This window comes from Bactrocera dorsalis, chromosome 1, assembly GCF_023373825.1.
Source record: "Bactrocera dorsalis isolate Fly_Bdor chromosome 1, ASM2337382v1, whole genome shotgun sequence".
Taxonomy (NCBI): domain Eukaryota; kingdom Metazoa; phylum Arthropoda; class Insecta; order Diptera; family Tephritidae; genus Bactrocera; species Bactrocera dorsalis.
The window spans coordinates 63,481,751-63,503,559 of NC_064303.1; the positions used below are offsets into that span (position 1 = coordinate 63,481,751).

At 36.0% G+C, this 21,809-nt stretch overlaps 1 protein-coding gene across 6 annotated transcripts in view; it reads left to right on the forward strand.

The window, feature by feature from the left end:
* LOC105224287 (junctophilin-1) overlaps positions 1–21,809 on the forward strand; it is a 159,805-nt gene that overhangs the window by 22,146 nt on the left and 115,850 nt on the right. For all 6 annotated transcript variants that reach the window (XM_049462441.1, XM_049462442.1, XM_049462443.1 and 3 more), the window contains exon 3: positions 3,171–3,385. In XM_049462441.1, coding sequence (XP_049318398.1) covers positions 3,171–3,385 — 215 coding nt within the window. The remainder of the gene's footprint in view (positions 1–3,170; positions 3,386–21,809) is intronic.

Below are 21,809 nucleotides of genomic sequence, written 5' to 3' on the forward strand. Positions count from 1 at the left end.
GACGGGGAGATGAGCTACATGTTCCAAAATCTATTCATTGGCGAGAAAATGTTCTGTGTTGCTTTGACGATGGAAGATTTTTACAAAGCTACCGGAAGCTACCACGATTCTAAAGTGCTTAGGAAATCTCATATTGGAAGAAACACAACTAGCTTATTTAGTGGAGAAGAGTGGATTGCAGGTGATTCTGCGTATAAGTTGACAAAACATTTAATAACACCATACCGAAGCCTTTGGCCTTAATTTTTTTTTACAAACGGGCTGGCCGCAGATGAGCCAGATGCCAATTCAGATATGTCATTTTCTTCCACTTCGGGTTCGGGGTCTTCCAAATCATCCACAACATTTTCTACACAGTCGAGTTCCATTGCAAAGGAGCTCAATACCACCACCTCAGCTTCCCTCTCCGTAGCAAAAATGTCCGCTAATTGTTTGTAATGCGGACAACTTTTAAGCACTTTATCTGTAATAAAGCAAATCAATTTAATTCCAAAGTTGATATTAAAATATATAAAATCTACCCATCACAGTCAGCTCCACATCGCCATCCTCTACTCCAGCGCCCGTGGAATTTAGCCAGTGTTCTGCCGATTTCATTTGGCTTTTTAAATAGCGAATCTTACATTTTAAGATGTTCCACGTTGCTTCAATTTTTGTCACTTCAAGCAACTTACTATAGTAGATTTTCGCTGTTGGTTTCTGAAATTAAAGGAGATGTAATTAAATCAAAATAAATAACTAATGTGTCGAAAACTAAGCTCGACGTTTCGGTGATCCTGCATAGAGGACAGCACGGTTTTGATTTCGGCTTCCGTCCATTTCTTCACCTCCTTTTCTCGCCGGCGCTTTCGTATATCTGTAGACACTAAAATTAGAGTATAAATAAATGACAAAAAGTGTATATTTATTTTGTACTTTGTGATTTTTACTTACTTTGATGACTTTTTATAATTTTTGATACTTTTTGATGCTTTTGGATGCTTTTTATTTCGGTTTTAATTTACTGATTGTAAACAAAAAACAGCTGTTGATAGCAGATTTTCCAATAAGAAAATCTAAATGGAAATGCCATTCGCTTAGTTTTATTTATTTTTTGTGCTGCCATTTAGTAAAATTCCAACGACTTTCTAACACTGGAAATAAGCAAACAACCACATAATCTGTAAACAAGGGTCTAGGTTGGTCAACTTTGGTTATTTTGTCATACCGCATTTTGTTGTTGTTTACTTAATCACATAACCCGATAACCACCTTATCGTGAACAGCCTAACTATAAAAACCCGCTTATTCCACATATAAAGGTAATGTTAAAAGCGTGATAAATCATTAACCAATAACTACAGGATATATTAAATTTTACAACCGTGGTAGTATTGGACAATGGTTGGAACCCAGTACCTATAGTTGACTTTTGACAGGAGATATTTCGTCTTGTCCTCGCCACAACCAGTCCCGTATACCTAAAATAAATATTAGCGAACTTCCCGGTGACTTTATATAGCATATATCACCCAATATGTTAGGTATCTTAATAAAATTGATGGAGCATATTTTGTTCATAACAGTTTATCTTTGCACCTAAATTCAATAAAAATAGACGAAAACTTGACCTGGACCCCATATAACTAGTATCAGGATTTTCGGACACCCGGCTGTGATCGGAGATTGGAGCCTTGGTAGCATTTTATTAGTCTGTGGTGTTAATGGTATGTCGTCTTGGTTAAAATTGAAAACATGAGTCAGTACTACCCCCAACTCCCATATACTACTTAAAATGATTTTCGTTATTCTACCAAGTTGTGTGCGGAATATGTCGGTCAGTGAGTGTTATTTATGTATTATTTATGTTAAGTTTTCGAGTGTGCCTGAGAAATATACAATTTAATGCAGGCCCCTTTCTCAATCCCAATGCAACCCATATAATGATTTCCGTCTTTCCATCTGTTTTTAGACAAGTTCGTCAAAATGCGTGATATTTTAATGAAACTAAATGGAAAAGAATTGGATTTGGTTTACACCTTGGTTTTAGCCTTATACCCCTAATGTATTGAATTTCGATCTTCTGGTTGAGGTTTTCCACATTAATATAAGTATTTTTAATTTAGCCACATCGGTTGAGTTTGTCTCACATATGTACATACATCTCATTTGAGAAAGTTTTTATAATTTTTATAATAAATATAAGTTATAATTTTAGCTGATGCGAACTGAAATATAGCAATGAAACAAAGTTTAAATTTGTGGCCTTCAATATAAGTCAAGAAGATGCCAAATTTTGATTGTATTTTATTCAGGATTTAATCGAGTAATGGATGTTTAAAAGCAACATGTTTTTTTTATTTTAATTTAAAATTTTGCCAGCACCTAAAGGAATTTCGCCGACTTTGATTCCTTCAAGTTATTTACCCCTGCTAGCTTAGAACATTAACTTAGCACAATTATTTTACCATCTAATCTAATCTTAATAAAAACTTGATTATATCTAAAATATTGAAAAAACAGCAACTTTGTTGTCCTTCTGTAGATATGTATAAATATCTGTCCGTATAAATATGGGTTGCTGTTAGCTGTAATGTACTTACAATTGCATATGCATGTCCATAGTTTTAAGTTTCAATTCAATCCCCTCGTAACTATTGGTTAAAGCGTAACGAGCTCTCCAAATGCATATAAGCAGACAAAATAAAAATAATTAATTTGTTCTCTCAGAAATACTTGCCGAATAAACATATTTGTCTCGCCAATAGATTTAAAACCACTAATAGCAACGGGGAAAATAGGATTACAATATGACGATTTGTGTGTTTAGTATTTAGAACGACTGAGAAGTAGGAGCAAAAACCATTACAACTAGTTTCAACTCAATGAGTATTAATTCGGTCATAGACGTAAGCTTTAAAACAAAAGATTTAAATTTATATGTATTTTGTTAAAAAATTATATTGATGTGGATTTTTAAAGCGAATACTTAACAGAAAGGTTCATATTAGTACTCAGAAATGGGTATCTTCAAATTTTGTTACGTAACCACTCAAAACTTCCTGCAATTCGAATACATGACATACTTGTATTGAATTTAGTTAATTACGTAGTATAAGACAAACTACTCATTTACATATTTATTTTTTATGCACATATATATATTTTTATATAAATTAATTTCAATTTAGCGGTTCACATTATGAAGGCCAATGGCAAAATGGACGACGGCACGGTTTGGGTGTAGAACAAATTGGTCGTCAAATATATCGAGGGGAATGGTCAAAAGATGGACATAAGGGAAGATATGGTATCCGAGAAAGTACTGTTTCTACCGCTAGATACGAAGGAACGTGGAACATGGGTTATCAAGATGGCTACGGTTGTGAGACTTATGCTGACGGAGGTATATAATATAAATATACACATATACATAATAATATGCATATCATATATTATGAACTAATGACTGAAGGTATATCCATATTTTTTGCATTAGTCAAATGTTAGATATATTCGAAATTGACTGTACAACAAATAATTGCTCAAAATTCAATCTACTCGTATAACATAAAAATTAATCGCAAAATGTGTTGGTAAGCGCATAACTCAACAACGACTGGACCAATTTGGCCAAATCGCCAAGTTCAAAGATGGTTTTTACGGCGAGAAAAATTGGAATAATTGCCGGAAAAACCATAAAAACAGACCTTCTCTTCAATGTTTGTTTGTTAGTAACGCAAAGGCTCGAGAACGGTTGCACCAATCTTTAAGAAAATTTCAAAGATTGTTCGTTATGGATCGGGGAAGGTTTAGAAATAAAAAACCTTATACTTTTTATGGGGAAAAGTTGGAAAACTGGTTAAAAAGTAACATTTTTCCATACAAACTACTTTTTTAAATTTTTTCGTTTTGTTTTTCAATATTTTGATTTGTAAATTATTTGAATCGTTTAATTTCGATCGCTTGCTTTTTTATTCCGGCTATTTAAAAGAAAAATTATTGAAAGTTATTCAGTGAAAACTTTATGTGCTTTTCACACTAAGTGATCAATTACAGATTGAAATTTTGTTACGAAGTCACGAAGAGGTCGCGCTAATATGGGTCGGCGTTCTTTTTGCCATCACCGTATGGCAGCCCAAGACACATGAACGAGTACTCCCAGGATGCGATGACATACGTATGGAATTATAGATCGCGGTCAATCAGCAGACCATCGTCACGATGTCACAGCACGACTTTTCAACGGCTACGATGGTTGATGAACTTTATCTTGAAGCAACGTATGGAATACAAGTATATGGTGCTGTTAGATGCTGGATGTACTTCGTTGAGTTGCAAAAAAGTTTGTCGCACTAATACATTCTTGTTTGGATGGTGGTTACACCAGATCAAATTGATGAAATTCCTGATGCAGAAAGAGATCCAGTATTATACCAAGTGATGAAAACCAATATGGTTCATTGACCTTGCGGACACCACAATCCCACTTCGTTTTGTATGTCTGATAATAAATGCACGAAACTCTATCCACGTACTTTTATTTCGGAAACGCAAACTGGAAATGCTGGATATCCACTCTATCGGCGTAGCTTACGACAACGGCAGGACATTTAGCATTCAACTTAGAGGAGTGAATATCGAAGTCGATAACACATGGATCGTACCATATTTGCCACTGTTGTCTAATTCGCATTCAAACCTCATATCAATGTTCAATATTGGAGTTTGGTTAAATCGATCAAATACGTTTGCAAATACGTCACCAAAGAAAGAAACATGGCGGTTATTGGCCTTAGCGAGATGAGATCAGCAAGTATCAAATGGGTCGATACGTGAACTGCAATAAAGCCCTTTGTAGGATATTTGCTGTTGAAATTCATGAACGTTTTGTTTGTGCGTCTCGTAGTTCATTTGGAGAATGGCCAAAGAGAGTATATCAACCCAGGGAATGCATTACAGCCAGTGGAAACACCGCCAGCAAAATGAATTGACCTTGACGAGTTTTTTCTCAACTTGCGTCAGTGATCCCTTTGCGAAAACATTGCTATATACGAAAATACCTTGATATTATACTTGTAATGCATCGTCGATAAAATAGTTACGCCGAAAACAAGACCAACCAGTAGATTGGCAGGTGTGTTCTCAATTAATGCCTTAGGTTGAGTTTACACAATCCACCCGAAAAACATAGCATTTCCAAATGTATGCCACCCACTATGCGACTATCCTGTTGATCGTCATTTTAAATTCAATTTTCACTGGAAACGGAATACTTTTGAACTGAAACGGCAAATCATTAGAACTCAAAAGAAATCCGTCGAATCAAGCATTCTGCTCCTTATATTTGATAGGCGCGTCACAATCAGATTGCGATGATGTGGTGGCCTCTCCAAAGAATTTACAAATTCCACTGGTAATTCACGGTGTCGTCTTCATTGTCAGGACGATTGATCGATTTGTATGACCGTAAGTCTCCTGGAATTTGACTTTGAATTTTCCAGTTTAAGTCAACAACATAGGTATTTGTGGCAGCTAAGATTGCCCGTACACTCAAGTTCGTATAAACATTCGTGATGAGTCCATCTTTCGTGAATTGATAAACGTCATATGGGATTGATATCAGACCATGTGAAGTATCAACCAGTATTGACCTATTTCCAATTCTTAACGTATACAATGTAAAATGCCTTCGGCAATGTAATTTTTGGTCGTATCCCATAACGCGGATTTGAAGGCTGATCATCGCGAAATGTGTGCGAACTTCAGTAGCTCGCCAATGTTAATTTTGTTTCTGGTGGTGTTTCTGTTGACTGTATTCTCTGGGTTGAAATACACTCTTTGGTCGTTCTCCAAATTAATTTCGAGACGCACAACAAAACGTTGATGAATTGCAAAAGTAAATATCCTACAAAGCGCTTTATTTCAGTTCACGTATCGACCGTGTCGTTCAAAACCAATAACAGCCATGTTGCTTCCTATGGTGACGTATTTACAAACGTATTTTATCGATTACACCAAAGTACAATACGCAACATTCACATGACTTTTGAATGTGAATTAGACAATAGTGGCGAATATGGTACTATCCATGTGTTGTTAATTTTGATGTGTTGTTAACTTCGATATTTACGCCTATGAATTGAATGCTAAATGTCTGCCATTGTCGTCTGTTGAGCGACGCCGATAGAGTGGATATCCATCATTTCCAGATTGTGTTTCCGAAGAGCACATGGATAATATTTCGTGCATTTATTGTCAGACATACAAACCGAAGTGGGATTGTGTTGTCCGCAAGGTCCATGAACCATATTGGTTTTCATCACTTCATATAATACTGGATCTTTCTCTGCATCATTAATTTCCGCAGAAATGAGTTCATCAATTTGATCTGGTGTGACAACCATCCACCATCCAAAGAAGAATATGTATGTGCGACAAACCTCTCTTTTGCCACTCAACAGAGTACATTTAGCATCTAACAGCACCACATATACCTACACTACTCCAACATAAAGTCCATGAAAGATTGTAACTGTTGTTTGAAAAGTGGTGCTGTGACATCGTGACGATCGCTTGCTGATTGACCGCGATCCATAATTCCGCACGTATGTCACCGCATCCTGGGAGTACTTCTTGCCTTGCCTTGCCTTGTGCTGCCATACTTTGATGGACCGATATTAGGGCGACCTCTTGGTGACTTCGTAACAAATTTCAATCTGCAATTGACCTCTTTGTTTGAAACACACGTAAAGTTTTCACTAAATAATTTTCAAAAATTTTTCTTTTGAATAGCCGGAATAAAAAAGCAAGCGACCGAAATTGAACTATTCAAATAATTTACAAATCAAAATATTGAAAAATAAAACAAACAAAAATTGAAAAAAAATGTTTATGGAAAAAAGTTCCTTTTTGGAATTATCCAATTTGCCGACTTTTCATAAAAAGTATAAGATATTTTTATTTTTAAACCTTTCTTGATCCACAACGAACAACATCGTTTGTATGAGAAAAAGAAAAGGGCTGTTTTTAGGGGTTTTCCGGCAATTATTCGAATTTTTTTCGGGTCTGCTTTAGTATACCGTCCCAGGATTTCGGGAATAAAATGGGTATGGTCGGATAGAGGAGATTCTCCAGATCACGAATATATATGATTATAGCCGCAGGAAGCTGATAGTTTTCGAGTTATTCGCGATTAAAATTGAAAATTTGCAATATTTTATTTACATATTTTCGATATATAAAATTAATTTTGCACTTATATTTTGCAATTTTATATACACTAGCACATCACTTATTCATTTGCTCACATTTATTTTATATACTACTAGCTGACCCCACAGCCGTTGTCCTGCGTGAAATTATATGTTTTGAAATGAAAAGACAAAAATTCATATTGTGTTAATAATCAATTATTTGCTACTAGCTGACCCCGCAGCCGTTGTCCTGCGTGAAATTATGTAGTTTGAAATGGAAAGAAAGTTAAATTTATCATTTCATTTTTTTTCAATGTAACGCAGCTTTATAAACAACATTTTTCGGTTTCTGTTCCGGTGTGCAGAAATGATGGTTTTCCAACTCGTGAGCACGCTACGGCCATGTGAAAAACATAGCATTTCCAAAATGATGCCTCACACTATGCGATTATCTTTAGGTCCTGTTGACTGTCATCTCAAATTTAATTTTCACTGGAAACGGAATACGTTTGAACTGAAATGGCAAATCGTTAGAACTCAAAGGAATTCGTAGGATCAAGCATTCTGTTCCTTTGTACTCGATAGGTGCGTCACAATCAGTCGGGTTCCATTACACAGTTTCGGCGCATAAAGATTGGGAAACATAATAACGACAGATCCTACTTTGAGACGCAAATGATCCGGTGGCATACCAAGCCTGTCCAAAGAATTTAGGAATACCACCGGATAATTCACGGCGTCGTCTTCATAGTCAAGACGATCGATCGATTTGTATGAGCGCAAGTCTCCCGGAACTTGACTTTGAATCTTCCAGTTGAAGTCAAAAACATCGGTATTTTTGGCAGCTAACATTGTGCGTGCACTTAAGAAATCGTAGTTATGATAATTTGGCTAATGTCCGAACATTTGTGATGAGTTCATCCTTCGTGAATTGATAAAGGGAAGATGGAATTGATATCGAACCACCGGAAGTATCAACCGAAATTGAACCATTTCCAATTTTTAGCGAAGACGATGTAAAATGTCTTTGACAATGTCGAGGTTTATATCGAAAAGTATGCGAACTTCATTTTCATTCCACTGATTAGAATGTTCCAGCATTTGTAATTGCTGGCTTACTTCTCCAAAACTTGCACGTATTCCCATATACCATTCACAGTAAGCAATGACTCAAATAAAGTTGAACCGCGTACATTAATCAATAGCAACCGAAGGTGGAAACAATCGTCGTTTTTCGGGTGGATTGTGTAAATTCGTCCCAATGCATTAGTTGATAAGACACCTGGATGTCAATCTACTGGTTGGCCTTGCTTTCTGCGCAACTATTCGACGATGCATTCCATGTATAATATCAAGGTATTTTCGAATAGAGCAATGTTCTACCAAACACATCACTGACGAAAGTTAAGAAAAAACTCGCCAATGTTAATTTTGTTGCTGGCGATGTTTCCACTGGCTATACTGTATTCTCCAAATTAACTGCGAGACGCACATCAGTCGGAAAATGTTCATGAATTGCAAAACTAAATATCCTACAAAGCGCTTTATTGCAGTTCACGTATCGACCGTATCGTTCAAGACCAATAATCGCCATGTTGCTTCCTTTGGTGACGTACTTACAAACGTATTTTATCGATTACACTAAACTGCAATACTCAACATTAACATGAATTTTGAATGTGAATTAGACAACAGTGGCGAATATGGTACGATCCATGTGTTGTCAAATTCGATACTCACGCCTCTAAATTGAATGCTAAATGTTCTGCCATTGTCGTCTGGTGAGCAACGCCGATAGAGTGGATATCCATCATTTCTAGTTTGTGTTTCCGCAAGAAAAGTGCGATGATACTGTTTCGTGCATTTATTGACAGACATTCAAACCGAAGTGGGGTTGTGGTGTCCGCAAGGTCCATGAACCTTCGTCACTTCGTATAATACTGGATCTTTCTTTGCATCAGGAATTGTCGCATTATTGAATGATTTCATCAATTTGATCTGGTGTAACCACCTTCCACCATCCAAAAAAGAATGTGTTCAAGTCTTCCTCTTCAATTTGCTTGAAGAAAAATCCGGTTAACATTGCGCGATATCGCTCACCATTGATGGTTACGGCGCTTCCTTCTTCTTTTTCGAAGAAAAATGGGCCGATGATTCCACCAGACCAAAATCCGCACCATACAGTGATTCGTGCTGGGTGCATTGGCTTCTCGACGATTACGTGCGGGTTTTTTGTGCCCCAAATGCGACAATTCTGCTTGTTAACGTAACCATCGAGTGGAAATGAGCCTCGTCCGAAAAAATGATTTTTCGGTAAAATTGACCATCCTCGGTCAAACGATCTTCTGGCCAATATTTTCAATGTTTCCCAGTTTTCTTCTAGTGAATAGCGACCCATTTCGTAAATTTTAGACTTTTTACTAAATATCTGTCACTTTCCGAATGGTATTCGACGTTTCCAATGTCGAAGTACAGATAATTCAAATTTAAAACGTTAGATGACCCACCCGTATATATATATACTTATAAGCATATAATTGCTTAGATTCCGGACGATACGATATCCCGGTTGACGATACCAAATTCGATTGCAATTTATTAATGAGAAGTTTAAGTTGTTAATATGAAGTTTTGCTAGTGACTGAAGGAATTGTTCGGGATTTTATTCTAGTAAGTTGCAAGAGGATAGAAAGCAGCAGTGAAAATCAGCTCGTATGTAATTGCAATTTGGCTATACCATCAATTCTAGCAATAAATAATAAGTATTAGAATTTAAAAAGTTCAAAAGGAAAAAGAAAGAAGAAAAATGAAAACAATGAAATACAGCAATTAAGGAATGACAAAGTTCGGGCGTAACTGAACTGTTGAGTAGATAAAATGTTAACAAACAAATATGCCGAATGCATATGAGTTCACGAGGAAAATATTTAAAACAAGATGACGTTTTTAACAAAATTCCACATTACAATGTTGCCTTTTAATAAATATAAATAAATTAACGATGTGAACGTTGTAATGTCAAAAAAAGTTTATAAAACTCCAACGACAGTGAGGACAGTCTATATCAGTGAAAAGATTAAATGTAATATAATCATTTAAAATTTTTATATTGGGTATATGGGAGCTAGGTTCAGTATTGACCCAATTTTATCACTTCGGATGCGGCCAAACTACGTAATAATTATAACAATACAGTAGCTGTATTCCAAACTTGACTCTGTTGAGGCGCAGACACAAATGTAGTGTTGATATACCATAATTTGGGCGCAAAAAATGACAGTAGAACGTGATGCTGTGGTGTTGCTAGAAATTCATGCAGAACATAATGTTTTTACAAATTTGCAACTCTGTTGTTATGATTGCCATCTTGAAAGCACCGGACATACAATTACTACTTTTTTACTGTCGGATCATTAGAGTTATAATTTAGTAACCGTCGGGCAGTTGTTAATGTAATATACAAGTTAGTCCAAATGACCGTCCTCCATCCTTATCACCATCGTGATAAATTCAATGTTGAAAGAAACCTGTTCCAGAAAATTCTTTCACACTTGATATATACTTATTTTTCCATTTCTTTCCAATTACACAGGTTAACAAAACTTTTTTTTTGAAGTAAAACTTCTTTAGGCGCGCTTGGCTTGGGGAGTAAACTGGTGAAAAGTGTGATTCGCCTAAGTATGATTCGCCTAAGTGTGATTCGCCTAAGTGTGATTCGCCTAAGTGTAATCAGGCGAGGTGAACGCAGAGAACGTATAATATAGACAGAGAACGTTTAATATAGAGAAGGTTCACGGCGCGAATAACGTAAAAATATTTTTGGCTAACTCGGCAGAGATGGAAGAGTCTCACCACAGACAAATTATTAGCGAGTTTCACCACATTTAACAGCGATTGATGGGTTTTTAGAGTCTATGAGAATAACATGTAAATGTAAATAAAAGAGAACCAATGCAGGGCAATATACATACATGTGTATTTATATGCCGGTGACTTTTGGTTGGCGGAAAAGTTCCTGTATGCTTTTGTATACTATATACAAGTAGTTAGATTTTTTCTAAGTCTAATTTACGTATGTATGCATGCTCCTTATGATACTCCCAACAATAGCATTGTGATATTTTCATGCTTCATGTTAGCTTACAACCAGAGGATCGCTTGTGTGTGATACATATGCAATACATACATATGTATGAATGTATGCTTTTGCGTTTTGTCGTCGGCAATTCAATATTGACATGTAAACATAATTATGATATGAGTATAATTTTATATGAATGCATAGTACTATTTACAGTCAATTTGGACTTGAATATTTAATAATTTTATTTGATTTTTACATAATATACTATACTAATAAATATTTTTGTATTATTTCTTAGTAATAGAAATTGAATTTATCACAACAATATATGTATACGTAAATACATCGTCTATCATATTAATCTTATTATCTGCTCATATGATTGCATGTATACGCATGTGCGCGTTCAGAAATTCATATCATGATTTTATCACTTATCAATAATAACATGTGCGCGCTGCTCATATGTACATACATAAATATGTGCGTATGATATTGGCACACATACAACATATGTACATACTTACATACAGTATACTCTCGAAAAGTAAATTCTCAGAAAGTAAATAATCGCGGAAAAGTAAATCACCTTTAAGATTACACATGCTCCTCGAAAAAGTAAATTTTTTAATTTACTTTTCAGAGAATGTGATAAAAAATTCGAAACGAAGCAAGCAGCGTTTTTTACGATGTTGCAAAAACACTTACTCTCTTGTTTATCGCGTCTGTTTAGTGAATAAACTTTGAGATATGTACATATGTAAATGGTCAGAAAATATATTGCAAAAGAAAAAAAAACAAAAGAATATTCAAAATTTTTTCTCTTCATAATAAATACATATGTTTTTCATGTACATCCATATGTTTTATTGAAGCAAATAAATGAATGAATTTTTTAAGTTTAAAAATGCATTTAATATTATAAAAACAGATAATTTATGTATATATTTGGAAAAGTAAATTATTCGAAAAAGTAAATTACCCAAAATACATACCAATCGATTTACTTTTCGAGAGTATACTGTATATGCGTTCACATGTAGATATGTCACCCGCAAAAACTACAAACATTGTTTTACAAAAACAACAATCGTTTGAAATAGCATCAGCAGCGTCACAAGTCAATATGGCAGCCAAATATGTAGTCGCACGCATCTTTCGCATCTCCGTTGCCAAGATCAACCAATGGCCGAAACTGGCGTTTTGTCAAAGAGTCAAGTGCTGAACACATTGAGTGCGACAGACTGTTCTGTCAAATATTAAAATACACACGTTCTTATGGACACAGTTATGTAGTTGTGCAGCTGCCTCAATAACTGTGTCCCTAAGAACGTGTGTATTCTAATATTTGACAGAACAGTCTGTCGCACTCAATGTGTTCAGCACTTGTGTGATGATAGAAAATCCAAGCTGTGCCGAAAAAAATAAACGAATGACCGCTTCCCTTGCCGCTGTAACAGCTTCGCCTACAAACTAGCGTAAATATGTATGCATATGTATGAGCTTGCATACATATCGACGCAGATTTTTGCGAGTTACGGCAGGGATGGGCACATTTTTAGCCCGAAAAGTTAGCAAAGTGCGCACCGGGGCTAGATGAGGGGAATATCAGTTTACGGAGAGAAGGGCATAACAAGTTGAGAAAAATTGCGAAAAAAAATGAATTACATTCCTCCGTAACTTAATGTTCATCGCAGAGTGGTTGCGGCTAGGGATGGCAAACTCGATTCCGATTCTACTCGAGAATCGAGTTTTCTCGTAAAATACTCGAGTTTTCGGAATCGATCTTCAGTAGTCGGAGTCGATTAAGAATCGATTCTTGACATTCGACTTTACTATTAATTAAGTGACCAGTTTCAAGTTATAAGCTTAGTATCCAGCTCTCAAGAAATGTAAAAACTTCATATAAAAAAACGCTTAAGAAACGGTCAAGAAACTTTCCTACGATAAATTTACTGGTAAATGTTCAGGAGAGCGGCTTTTCCGAAAACGTGCACAAATTTTCACGGGAAATGTCTTAAAATACTCGTTTTTAGTTCTACTTTACGAATATGTATATTAGCGCCAGATCACTTAAATATGCTTCTGTTTTTAAGATCTGTCCCGGAAAATGTATGGTTTTCTTAAACTGACAATTAGCTTATTGTTCTTTTACTTATTTTAAATTTATCTAAAAACTTATTTTATTAAACTTCTTTAAACAACTTTAAACAATTATTTAAAAAAAATTTAAATGAAATGTAATGTTCCCTGTACCTTATTTATAAACAAAACAATATAATTGTTTTTAACTATTTTTGTGTTTTATTTAATCGATTTGAATTATTCATTCAATTTATGCCTTGTGATTTAATAAATAAATTTTTGTCCTTTTAATTTAAAATCGATTAGAATCGAAAGAATCGATTTTTGCCCGCGGATAATCGATTCTTAGAATCGAAAAATATAGAAAAATAGTCAGAATCGAGAATCGATTCTGTAACCAATTTTGCCATCCCTAGTTGCGGCAATACTGACATTGTACACAAATTTAAGGGTGGAAGTTTACTTCATATCGGAATTGTACAGTTGTGTGAACAAAAAGGGGTAAACATAATTTGCAGAGTTTAGAGTTTCGCATTAAAATTTGTTTTTATTTACCTTTGCATGGTGGGAAATTTTAATCACTGTTAGGAAAAAATATATATATGTTATGTTATGTATCTAAAAACAATTTTATTTAATAAGAAAACAGCATATTTTAAAACTTCACAACACCTTATGGTTATTTCTATTTTGTTCACACCACTGTTCATGTGATAGATCAGTCAATGGTGGTGATGCCAGTTGTAAAAATTCATTTTAGTTACAATTGGGAAAACTTTTATCAAGTTGTGGGCTTTTATACGTACATATGCAAGGCAGTTTTATATATATGCATATATAAAAAAACGATACTTGTGACCATAATATATATATATATATATATATATATATATATATATATATATAATTTAATGAAAATGCTTATATAAATATATGTATATATAAATATATATATTAATATCTGTGATATTTTCAGTTTGGTTGTTTCAGCAAAATATTCAAAGAATTTAGTTTTTTTTTATAATTGTTCAGTTAAATTTTAAAAATCTAAGTTGCTTCTGGAAATGTATTAAAATAATAATACGCGCTATAGAAAGGGAACACATATTTTCAAAAATATAAGAATCATCAAATAAAAATATATTTGCGCGGTATGGCATTATTGATTGAGAGTGGCTAAGCACACAAATAGAATACAAACATTTGTAAACATGCTGTAGGAAAATACGTTGCTCTCATTTGTAAATATGGAGTGGTAAAACGTTGTTCTCACTTCCCTCTTCATGTTTGCCCGCGATGATCCCCTCACCTAGCCCTCAAAATGTGCACTCGTGCCCGCACGGGCAAAATGCCACTGAGGGCTATTGTGCCCATCCCTGAGTTACGGAATAATATTTTAGACAAATATTATAAATCGACAACTCCTATGTTGCCACTTTTCTCACTTCTTTCTGTGAAGAATCATCAGAAAGTTGTTCAATTTATGATTTTCAGCTTTTGCCATCGTCGCGAAAAGACGCTTGTCGGCAAAGGCATGCTCGGGGAGATGTTACGGCGTCTGTTTATATGAATGAAGCGAGGTCGCTCATGGCATATGCGCCTGCGTTATGAATGAAATCGTTTTTGTTGCAAAATTTACTACATTTGGGCTTCGCCAATTCGGCTGCCATATTGACTTGTGATGCTTCTGCTATTTAGACAATTGTTGTTTTTGTAGAACAATGCTTCAATTTTTTATGGTGACATATTCACATGTGTACGCATATGTATGTTTGTATGCTTGTGCATTATTTGTTCGGAAGTGTATACAAATATATGTACATATAAGTATATATGAATATATGAACATGCAGATCAATGCGCGCACATGTTATTATTGATAAGTGATAAAATCATGATATGAATTTCTGAACGCGCACATGTGTATACATGCAATCATATGAGCAGATAATAAGATTAATATGATAGACGATGTATTTACATATACATATATTGTTGTGATAAATTCAATTTCTATTACTAAGAAATAATACAAAAATATTTATTAGTATAGTATATTATGTAAAAATCAAATAAAATTATTAAATATTCAAGTCCAAATTGACTGTAAATAGTACTATGCATTCATATAAAATTATACTCATATCATAATTATGTTTACATGTCAATATTGAATTGCCGACGACAAAACGCAAAAGCATACATTCATACATATGTATGTATTGCATATGTATCACACACAAGCGATCCTCTGGTTGAAAGCTAACATGAAGCATGAAAATATCACAATGCTATTGTTGGGAGTATCATAAGGAGCATGCATACATACGTAAATTAGACTTAGAAAAAATCTAACTACTTGTATATAGTATACAAAAGCATACAGGAACTTTTCCGCCAACCAAAAGTCACCGGCATATAAATACACATGTATGTATATTGCCCTGCATTGGTTCTCTTTTATTTACATTTACATGTTATTCTCATAGACTCTAAAAACCCCTCAATCGCTGTTAAATGTGGTGAAACTCGCTCATAATTTGTCTGTGGTGAGACTCTTCCATCTCTGCCGAGTTAGCCAAAAATATTTTTACGTTATTCGCGCCGTGAACCTTCTCTATTCTCTAAATATAGAGAAGGTTCACGGCGCGGAGATCGTAAAAATATTTTTGGTTAACTCGGTCGAGATGGTCCAGTTTCACCACAGACAAATTATAAGCGTGTTTCAAAACGAATATAGCAGAATTGAGCATTTTCACCTACTGAACACAAAACGACGACAGTCGACAAACGACAAACGAGAGTACGAAAGTGAAATGAAAACAAAACAACACAGCTGTCCATTTTGCGTGTACACAACGTTGTGGCCATACTAATACCTTGCACTTCAATGAAATTTTAATATTTTGTTCAAAGTTAAATTTTTTATGCAAAAAATAAGTAAATAGGTATATATTTTTGTTTTAAATTATCAATTGTTATTACAAATGATATAATAGAGCTATTTTATGCTTTTATTTGTAAAATAACGTCAAGTTTGTAAGAGTTGTGAATAATTTTACATTTTACATATTAGTGGCATCACCACTCTTCCTCATCTCACTTCTTCATTCTACTGTCGTTCTACTGTCGTTGGCAAATAGGAATTAGCGAGAATGACAACTGTCGGCCTACAGTCGTGTTTTCGTGTCGTCGTCAAAATAAGTGTCCATAAGAACGTGTGTAATATTTGACAGATGTCGTTTGTCGACCTGTCGTCGTTATGTGTTCAGAGCTTCACTGTTAAATGAGAAAAATAATGCGAATTCCAATGTAAAGTAATGTATGCGTACAGATTCGCTTATTTACTATGCTCAAACGACTCTGCTTATAATTTATAGATCGGTATACACATAAGTGTGTATTTTGAATTTGACCTATGTATTTGTATACCATAAAATCTTTGCAAGTATTACTACCTAAATATACATTTTATATGGGTTTGACAGGTCATATATGTATTTACTATATACAAAAATATGTATATGTACATACATATATTTCCTTTAATTATTAAAAGTTTCGATATCATGTTAAAAGACCAAGCGGTCGCACATGTGCTCATATATAATTATGTGTGCATGTAAACAAATATGCTAGACCATAGGGATAATGTTTGTAAATTTGTAGATGCAGTACATATGTATGTACACTCAATGCTTCATGCGAAATCTCCGTTGAGACGGACAACCAATGGCGAAGCTCGCGTTTTTTGCTTCCATGTCAACGAGTCAATCTGTCGACACAGCATTGTGTTGTTGGTAGAAAATCCTAGCTGTGCCGAAACAATAAGCGAACGATTGTCTATTGTTACCGCTTCCCTTGCCGCGCTAACAGCTTCGCCAACAAACTTGCGTAAATATGTATGAATATATATAAATGAGCTTGCATACATATCGACGCAGCTTTTTGCAAGCCGCGTAAAATACAGTCAATCCCGGTTATGTGGCACAATCAAAGATACAGATTTTTGTGGTTTGTCAAAAATAAAAATATAATATGGTACATAAGCGACTGCGGATACTTAACCGAGTCGTACATACTTAAAACAATAGTTTAAATGTATTTCAAAAAACAAACCGTGAGATGCAGCAAGATATAGGCAGTTAAGAGGGATGACTTTCATTTAAGCGGAGTACTACTTAACCGGGATTGACTGTACACATGAATAAGAGGAATATTGAACATTTTCACATGTACATATTAAAAGACCAAGCGGTCGCGCATATTCACGTACATACATATGTAATTATGTGTGCATGTAAACAAATTTGCAAGAACCAGAGAACTTAAAAGTATAGAAAGAGAACATAAAATTTGTTAACATTGTATGTAAGGTCGGAATTCGCCTCGCAATTTTAACATTGTTTACAATTCTCTCACATATTCTAACCGAGAATATGAAGAGACAGAAATATATGTATTTACGGCATATGATGACAAGGCATATATGCCGAAGAAGAGAATATGAAGAGACTTCCAACGAAGAATTTCGTTTTGCTTGTTTATATTTTGTTTCATTTTGACACCGAAAATGTGTACAAAATACATTATGTCTCTGTCTCACATACGCAAGAATATGAAGAGACATAAATATATGTATGCATGAATATGAATATGAAGACATAAATATATTGTTACAAAAGTAGTATTAAGTTGTATTTGTATTACTATATGCATCCCTGATTATGAACAATAGCTGTAGATATATGGAATAGCATTTGTCTTGTTGTAGACATCTGGCGCCAACATCTGGCGCCGCACTGTCTGCTTGTCTAGGTAAACAATTGCTGAGTCTGGCGCCGCGACTGTCTGCTTGCGTCTGGCGCCGTATAGCCGTATGTTCTGGTAATTTCCAGACGCGATATTCTAGAAGGACACGTCGGCATCAGCGAGAAGTGCGTGGCTATATAAGCCGTGGCAGCGCCAACGTAATCAATCAGTGCTAAGAGTAAACTGCTATAGTGTAGACGAGTTGTGAAATAAAGAGTTGTTGAATTAAATTAAACAGTGTTGATTTTATTTGTCAATCCAGAGATACGAACCTAACAAAGTAAACTAGCAAGAGTAAATCCGTAACAATTGGTGTCAGAAGTGGGATTGTCAAATAATTCAAATTCAAGATGGTTAAATTCGGAGAATTGAGAATTCAGCAATTGAAAAAGGAACTGGAGGAGCGTAAATTGCCGATAAGCGGGCAAAAGGCGGATCTGCAGGCACGATTACGTGAAGCAATGGAAGCGGATGGAATTAATGTGGACGAGTACGAATTTGTTGGGCCAGAAACTTCTACAAAGGTAGAAGAGAAAGTAGAAGAACAACGAACATCATTAAGTGTAGACATGAACACGTTGTTAGTGGCTATTAAGCAAATGGCAGAAAATGTAGTGCAAACAGAAAATCGTCTGGCACAGCAAATGGCAGAAAATGCAGTGCAAACAGAAAATCGTCTGGCACAGCAAATAGCCAAAAATGCAGAAAATGCAGTGCAGGCAGAAAATCGTCTGGCACAGCAAATTACGCAAATAGCTGAAAATACATCACAGTTAGAGTCTCGCCTTACACAACAAATAACTGAAAATAATACGCAGTTAGAAAAGCGTTTGGTACAACAGATTACAGAAAATAATACACAAGTGCAAGAGAAATTTTCAAAATTTGAAGACGAATTAAGCACAATAAAAAATGACGAAGAAAATTTAAGATCAGAATTTCTTCAACTGAGTAATCGTGTGCGAGAACTGCAACTACATGGCCCTGCACCATCAACAAATAATCAAAGATTGAAGGCACCCACATTCGATGGAAGTATTCCATTTCAAATTTTCAAACTTCAGTTTGAAAAGACAGCAACGGCCAATAACTGGAATGCAGCGGACAAAGTGGCGTCCTTGTTTGTATCATTGAAAGGACCGGCAGCAGAAATCCTTCAGACTATTCCAGACTGTGAACGGGACAACTATGAGGCATTGATGAGTGCGATAGAAAGACGATATGGTAGTGAGCACCGGAAACAAATATACCAGATCGAACTGCAAAATAGGGGTCAGAAGATGAACGAGTCATTGCAAGAGTTCGCAACTGAAATCGAACGACTGGCTCATTTGGCAAATGCAGATGCACCTGTGGATTACATTGAGAGAGTAAAAATCCAATGTTTCATAAATGGAATTCGTGATGTGGACACCAAACGCGCCACATATGCATTGCCAAAAAGAACGTTTGCTGAAACGGTTTCGCACGCCCTCACACAGGAAACAGCTTCCCTACTAAGTAAACCAGCACACAAAGTACAAAGGGTTGAAATGGAACAACCGGCGCTGATGGAAGAAATATTGAAGACTCTGAAGACAATTGCTGCACAGCGAGTAAATACAACAGGCAGATGTTTCAACTGTAGAAAAGCGGGTCACTTTGCCCGAAATTGCAAGATAAAAGTAAACCCATCAAAATGGAAACAACCAACAGAACATCGAAAGGGGATTCACCACAAAAATGCGGATGCATTATCACGTCGCCCTTGTCCACTGGAATGTAAACATTGCTCCAAATCAGAAGGAAAAGAAGGTATAATCGACGTGCGATTACTGAATATAGAACCTGAAGATGATTGGACTCCTCACCGCATCAGAATCAATCAGCTGGAGGACCCTGATCTTGCAAAGCTGATAATAGCCAAAGAAAATGGGGTACGACCACCAAAGGAACAAATAAGTAGCGAGAGTCCAACGGCAAAAGCATATTGGGCCCAATGGAACAGCATAAACCTCGTTAATGGATACCTTCATCGTACCTGGGAAAGTGAAGATGGCAAACGGTCTCGTCTGCTGATCATAGTACCGAAGTCCATGATCCCGAAAGTGTTGAAAGAATATCACAATGGACCTAGTGGAGGGCACCTTGGAATTACAAAAACTATAGAGAAGATTAAACAGCGGTTCTACTGGATCGGTTGTCGAGATTCCATAGCAGAATGGATAAGTAATTGCGTAGAGTGCATGGCAGCTAAAGGTCCTAAAGCCAAAAGTCGCGGTAGGCTACAACAGTACAACGTGGGATCACCATTTGAACGAGTCGCAATGGATGTTGCAGGTCCGTTCCCAACCAGTACGGCCGGTAACAAATATCTACTGGTTGTCATGGACTATTTCAGTAAATGGCCAGAAGTATATGCCTTACCAAACCAGGAAGCGAAGACCGTAGCCGAAGCGTTTGTAGAAAATTGGATAACAAGGTTCGGAGTGCCCGTCGAATTACACTCAGATCAAGGCAGGAATTTCGAATCTTCCATTTTCCAAGAAGTCTGTACATTACTGGGCATCCACAAGACACGGACAACAGCGTTACATCCACAATCAGATGGGATGGTAGAGAGATTCAACCGAACGCTCGAAGAACATCTGCGGAAAATCGTTGATAAAGACCAACGGAATTGGGACAAGTGCATCCAGATGTTCCTGCTGGCGTATCGTTCATCGAAGCACGAGACAACTGGTTACACACCGGCAAAGATTATTTTCGGATCTGATCTGCGACTCCCTGCTGATCTTAAGTTTGGAACGAATCCTACAGCTGTAAGAAATGATGGAGATTATTGTTCTGCCTTAAAGGAAGAAATGAATGAATTGCATCTAATGGTAAGACAGCATACGCATCTGATGAGCAATAAGATGAAGGACCGGTTCGATCAAGCGGCAAATTCAAAAGGTTTTGAAGAAGGTGATCTGGTACTGTTGTACAATCCACTTCGAAAGAAAGGCTTGTCCCCGAAACTGCAGACAGCCTGGGAAGGACCCTATATGGTGATGAAACGACTTAATGACGTGGTATACCGCATACAAAGAAATGGAAAAGCACGATGTAAAATGAAAGTAGTACATTTGGAGAGGCTCGCCCCATTTGGTTCAAGAGGATTTGTGCCTAATCGGGACGATTAGGCTTTAGTGGAGGGCAGTGTTACAAAAGTAGTATTAAGTTGTATTTGTATTACTATATGCATCCCTGATTATGAACAATAGCTGTAGATATATGGAATAGCATTTGTCTTGTTGTAGACATCTGGCGCCAACATCTGGCGCCGCACTGTCTGCTTGTCTAGGTAAACAATTGCTGAGTCTGGCGCCGCGACTGTCTGCTTGCGTCTGGCGCCGTATAGCCGTATGTTCTGGTAATTTCCAGACGCGATATTCTAGAAGGACACGTCGGCATCAGCGAGAAGTGCGTGGCTATATAAGCCGTGGCAGCGCCAACGTAATCAATCAGTGCTAAGAGTAAACTGCTATAGTGTAGACGAGTTGTGAAATAAAGAGTTGTTGAATTAAATTAAACAGTGTTGATTTTATTTGTCAATCCAGAGATACGAACCTAAAGGTTGGTACGCAGCTCTCAAGTAATTGCTCAAGAACAAAAATACATTATTTCTCAAG